Raw genomic sequence first — 6,000 nt, 5'->3', positions numbered from 1 at the left:
TATCACAAAAAGCAGAAAAAATAAAGGATAAAATACCAAAAAACTCCCTGCGATTTGACAAATATTCAATTTAACTCCCTCTGATTTGAAAACCTACATTATAACTCCTTGTGATTTTGACTAAATTGAAAATTGGACAGCAAGCATAAAGTCTAACGGTTGTGTGTGAAATATCAATATTGCCCCTACTATACGTGAGATGCTTTCCATTCAATTTTCAATTTAGTCGAAATCGTAGTAAGTGTAATTTTTCAAACCAGAGGGAGTTAAATTGAACATTCAACCAATCATAGGGAGTTCATTTATATAAGAGCAATATTGATATTTCATGTATAACCGTTAGATTAAATGCTTTCCATCCAATTTCAATTTAGTTGAAATCACATGGAGTTATAGTATAGGTTTTCAAACTAGAGGGAATTAAATTGAATATTTAGCAAATCACAGGGAGTTTTTGGATATTTTACCCAAAAATAAACTTTTTTTGGGTGGGGATGGGGGAGGTTTGGTGGATTTGTGGTACTAGAGTTACGTAGAATAGTTTAGTGAATATTTATGGCATATAATCGTTCATCGAATATAGTAATATTTAACGATTTTCTCAATTTACACGCTTCAAATAAATTATTTCATGAACTAGTCATCGTGCAGCTTGAGCACATTCAAACCCTAAATGAATCAGGCGTACAACCGTGTATAAATGGTTGAGTGATGTCTTCTGCTCCATTCATCATCCTCTGCACTCCATTGAAGGAGGGGCCTTCCCTGACAATGGAGCGCAGAGGGGGGATCCTTTTGAAGCACTGATAAAAATGTCCTGGACTTGTACGCCTCTTGTTCTCTATTGCTCTTTCTTTCGTTTTTTTCTTTATTTCCCAGTTTTGCTTTTTAAGGTATGGATATGTTTCACCCATCTCAGAAGCTTCAAAGATCACTTAGGAGGAAAAATTCAAGTACGTATGAAAAGCTTATACAACCTTCTCCTTTGTCTTAATTAACAGGGAATGGAGGATCCAGTTTTAGTGATCAATAATGGACGTCTTTGATGAAGAGTTATCTGCCGCAGCTGTCCGTTACTTTCAATATTCTCTTGTCTTCAAAAGGCAATTCATCTTTCTCCACCTATTTCTATATCTTAGTTCTGTATCCAAAAGGCAATTCATCCTTCTCCAGATTTTCGGATCTCTTAGTTCAGTGATGGTAGCTCATCTATTTGTTCCTGAAAGACCAGCCAAACAGCACAAGCCTAATGGCTATAACTTGTCAAGCATCCACAATGTGCCAAATTTTGATCAAGCTTCTTCTTGTCCACTGATTCTCACTTTTGGGAATCCAAATATGCTAGGAATAAATCCTCAACAAGTGAGTCTAGGAACATTGAACCCTGAGGATGATGCAGTGTCTGAGGTTTTGACATCCCAAGGTTCATTTGTAAAACTTGATGAGGCCACTAATACTACTGTCCAAACAAAAGCAAAGAAACCTGGCGGTCGTACAAGGTTACGAACCCAAAACTATGATCACGTGGTAGCAGAAAGAAAGCGAAACGAGCTGTTCAGCCAGAGTTTCATGGCTCTTTCCACCATGGTTCCTGGTCTCAAGAAGGTACTATCTAATTTTTCCTAAACTAGGGATAAAAAAAAACCAGCATAGTAGACAAGTTTGTGTTGATTGCTAATATCGGTTAGATAAATAAATTGATCAGGCAGACAGTGACGACTACACTAAATAAATTGATCGGGCGTGCAAGTTTTCAACCTATATATAGATTTTGAAATCTCAGCACGTAATTTGCAACCGAAGTTCTTATAGAATTCTTGTTCACGAGTCATTTAAGTTCTTGCAGATGCATAAAACTTTCATTCTTGAGGAGAGAGCAAAGAAGCTGGAGGAACAAACCATGGAACCAGCGGTGCTTGTGAAGAAACCACAACTCTTAGTTGAAAATGAAGGTTATTTAGATGATATGGCTGGCCCTGATGAGCAGCCACGGATTGAAATTTAGGCTAAATTTTAAGACAAGAATGTTTTTCTGATTGTTCATTGTGAAGATCATAGAAAGGGTACTGACAAAAATTGCTTCTGAGGTAGAGAAGCTCAATCTTGCTGTTAGTGTGACACCATTTGGAAGTTGGGCTCTTGACATTACAATTACTGCTGATCCATGGAACAATTTTTCAGTAAAATTGCAACAGATTTTCGAGCAATGATCCTTTGAATTAATCTTTTTCAGATGGAAAAAGAATTCAACCTGATAATCATGGAAGCAGTTGGGAAGTCTTGTGTCTGTTCATCAATATCACCAGAGAGGCAAGCAGGCTGCTTAGTGCTGAGTTTTGAGGGAAATTGTTTCAAAATGCCTTGATCTGTACTAATAATAAAACTGCTGATGATTTGGCGTCCTATGTGAAAAAAAATTGAGATAAAGATCTGGAGCAAGACTGTCGATCTAGTGGAGGATGCAGACAGACCAATATCATGGCCTAGATTTTTTTTTTTCCCTTTTTTTTGTTGTTTTTGGAGGAAGCTGTGATGCTCTTAGTCGATGAAAAATAATTCACCTCGTGGGTCACGAAACTATGATATAGTACGTATATGCAGATGTTGCCTGTAATTTCTTTGAAATTTAGCTATTGGATTCTTCTAATAGTGCCCATTAATATCATAATATGACAGTCTGCCACTGCTTATCCTTCACTTATTCTTTCCCTGCCTGTTGATATATCAATTGGTCGGGTCACTATCACGATTTTCTTTTTTTTTTTTGTTTGACAAGCCACTATCACGACTTTTAAATGCGAACTCATGCAATGTAAATACAATTAAATTTCAGAACCCTAATGATTCTAAAGATAGAAAACTATTGCCAAACTCGAATGATTTTGTATTGGTATTAGATACCACGAGCATATGTTATGTGAGTAAAAAGAAATTAAAATCAGATAGCAATTTTTGAAACCATGAACTACATGAGATCCTAATGTAATGTAACTATAATCCTTTCAGTTTTTGCACAGCCAACTACTTTTGTGGATACTAAAATAAGATGAGTTATATATACACAATTGTTGACGAATTTTAAATTTCAGAATCCGGTCATGGATTATTGAGAATCTATCCACGGATTAAGAATCAGTCCCTGTATTCCATAGAAAGTGAATTGGATTCATTTCAGAGAGTTGTGCAAATTTGTTAAGTTGGATCCACGGATGGATAGTGGATCCTTAACAATGGTCAGAATGTTCAAATTTTGCTGTTTTAGCACATTTTTATTTTTTTTGGCAGTTATCACATCTTAGCTGAAGAGGAATGTCCAGCAAAATAAGACACATTGCTATATTGATGCCTACGTACTAAGCCACAAAATACATTTGAAAGAAAAATTAAAGTTGTAGAACCCAAAAAAATTATATCAAAATGTTGTAGGAGGAGATAAATTTCATAGAACCAATGTAGATGGAGAGGTAATTTACACACATAAAAATATATGCAGGAGAATAGGAATAATACCGACAATAATATATTAATCATACACCACAAGAATAATGCTCTCAAATTTTACCCTTCTCAACTAATACAATAATTAGACTCCCTATTTATAGACTATATGACTTGGCAAACAAATCTTACAACCATGAGAATTTTCTAATAAAATACTAATTCCTAAATAATAAAACTATTGTAATTTGACTCCAACAAAACTACTAAAAATTTGACTTGACTAAAACACTGCTAAATGACAATTTAGAAAATTCTATTTTTAGACTTGATTTAGTGTACCAACATTGCCTCCTTTAAATCAAACTTTCTCTTAGATCGAGTTCACCACCATCATGATCAATAATCTCCCTTGTAAAATTCTACTAGTATCACTTTGAATTTTTCATCTACAAAAATTTTTGCTACTATAATATTCCATGTACCTAAACAGATTTAGCTCTTCACTTAACTTGTTTTTGACTCGCTAACATAATTTACTCATCTGGATAGACTATTCTTGTCGCATAATTTGATATCAATTTATTGGCAACTCATTTCATGATTTTCATAATCACAATTCAACTGACAACTTCACAATCACAATCAATTTAACAATTTTCAGACCAATCCTATGGTCCAATCTGCATCAACTAGATACTCCATGACCAATTTTGTGGTCTAACTCGATCAACTGACTTCTTCATAGTAATTTATGCTCCATCTAAGAGTGAAAAATGTCCAATACTAACATCATAGTCAGGACAATTTTCAATATTCACAGGCATCATAGGATCAATTTCTTGAACCTAGGTCTCTGATATTAGATATAGAATCCAAAAAATCAATCAACAAGTTACAGGAGATAAATTTCATGAAATCAATATAGATGGGGACCAATGTAGATGGGGAGCCAATTTATACATATGCAAGTAGGTGTGAGAGAAGAGGACTAATACCAACAATAATCTATTAATCACACACCAAAATAACAAATTTCTCAAATTTTATTCTTCTACTAATACAATAATAAGACTCCCTATTTATAAACTACATGACTTGGTAAACAAGTTTTACAACCATAAGAATTTTCTAATAAAATACTAATTCCTAAACAATAAAACTACCATAATTTGACTCCAATGAAACTACTAAAAATTTGACTTGACTAAAATATTGCTAAATAACAATTTATAAACTTTTATTTTTAGACTTGATTTAGTATGCCAACAAAAGTAAATATGTCTACCAAAATATCACTAATTGTGAGCATAATACGCAGTTTTTAAAACAATGGTAAATCATACTTTACACTCTTGTGAATTAGTGCTTTCTACATAGCTCTCTTATAATTTTCAAAATTACACGTAACGCCCTTATTATTTGTCGTAAAAGACTAAAGTGAGGAATTTTCCATCTGTAACAAAGCTGACTAAAATTTTAAATTTTCAAAAATAACCCAGTATCAAGATGAAAATAATTAGATAACTGTAAAGAGGTTATGTATAGATTTTGAAATTGGTTATATGACACAAGACAGTGTTTGCCAGTTTGACCATTTAGTCCAGACTACAAGCAAGTTTTGTACAACTTTTAAAATTATAAAAGAGTTTATGTGGTAAAATAGTAAATCATAGGAGGATGAAATATAATTTACCCTTAAAAAATCATTGAAAAGAGGAAAATTACTCATAACCCCATACAATTTTTTATAATACCATATGATCTCCCTAAAATTTTAAAATATCCATATAATCCCCAGTCATTTTATGTAAAGTCAAAAACAGATAGAAAGCATCTCCAATTATGGTGATTAGCTGAGACGCATTCAAAAAGTATGTGTGATGAAATTATAATTATAATATTTATTTAACTTGCCTCTTTGATTTTGCATAAATATCCACTTAACAAGCTTGTCGTTTAGTATCTATCCACATAATCCCCTATAATTTTATGCAAATTAGTTAGACCATTAATCAATTTAGTATTTAAGTAAAAGCATTATTGGCATGCCAATTAATGACATTATTTATCGTCAAATTTTCACTTTACCCAAAACTGTAAGAGAGGTTATATCGATATTTTGAAATCTTATGAAAGTCATGTGGCATTATGCAAAAGTACAAGAGAGTTATGAATAATGTACCCATCAAAAGAGCTAGGATTAAACCAGCATAGAGATTCTATCGCATAAACTTTGCGCAAAATGCTTCTAAAGACCATTTGCTTCCTTTGTTATGGGTGAAATCAGTTGATCCCTCCTCTTCTATTCCAGCTAATCAAGCCATTCTTTTAGCAAGAATTTTCACAAACTACACCTAAACTAACCCCACAAGTATAACCAAAAGGCAATTGCTGACTTCTGGTTGCACCTATGGAACTTAAGTGGAACTCACGCACACTCTAACTAACCGATATGGGACTCAGAGCAAGGGAGCAGGGAACCTCTACTAAGTGCTAAATAACACTCATTCACTCTGGTTTTCAAACCTCACCAACAGGTCATTTTTTACTTTTAGCAAG

General features: G+C 33.5%; 1 protein-coding gene across 2 annotated transcripts; it reads left to right on the top strand.

Moving 5' to 3' along the window:
- Positions 1–626: 626 nt before the first annotated feature.
- On the top strand, positions 627–2,683 carry LOC140037051 (transcription factor bHLH18-like). Of its 2 annotated transcripts, none has more exons than XM_072080899.1 (3): positions 627–825; positions 1,002–1,605; positions 2,234–2,683. In XM_072080899.1, exons 2-3 carry the CDS (start codon positions 1,033–1,035, stop codon positions 2,363–2,365), a joined length of 705 nt encoding a protein of 234 aa, XP_071937000.1. In that variant the 5' UTR covers positions 627–825; positions 1,002–1,032; the 3' UTR covers positions 2,366–2,683. The 2 variants fall into 2 exon arrangements, with proteins under 2 accessions (XP_071937000.1, XP_071936999.1); XM_072080898.1 differs by having other exon boundaries at positions 631–825; positions 1,847–2,683.
- Positions 2,684–6,000: the final 3,317 nt, after the last annotated feature.

Source organism: Coffea arabica, chromosome 2e (genome assembly GCF_036785885.1).
Source record: "Coffea arabica cultivar ET-39 chromosome 2e, Coffea Arabica ET-39 HiFi, whole genome shotgun sequence".
NCBI lineage: Eukaryota > Viridiplantae > Streptophyta > Magnoliopsida > Gentianales > Rubiaceae > Coffea > Coffea arabica.
This window is presented reverse-complemented; position numbering and strand designations above follow the sequence as displayed.

Bases quoted from the DNA above. Each gene is read 5' to 3' on its own strand.
- LOC140037051 (XM_072080898.1), top strand. From the start codon at position 1,033: ATGGACGTCTTTGATGAAGAGTTATCTGCCGCAGCTGTCCGTTACTTT. The intron at 1,606-1,846 runs GTACTATCTAAT...AAGTTCTTGCAG, and splicing joins TGGTTCCTGGTCTCAAGAAG to ATGCATAAAACTTTCATTCT.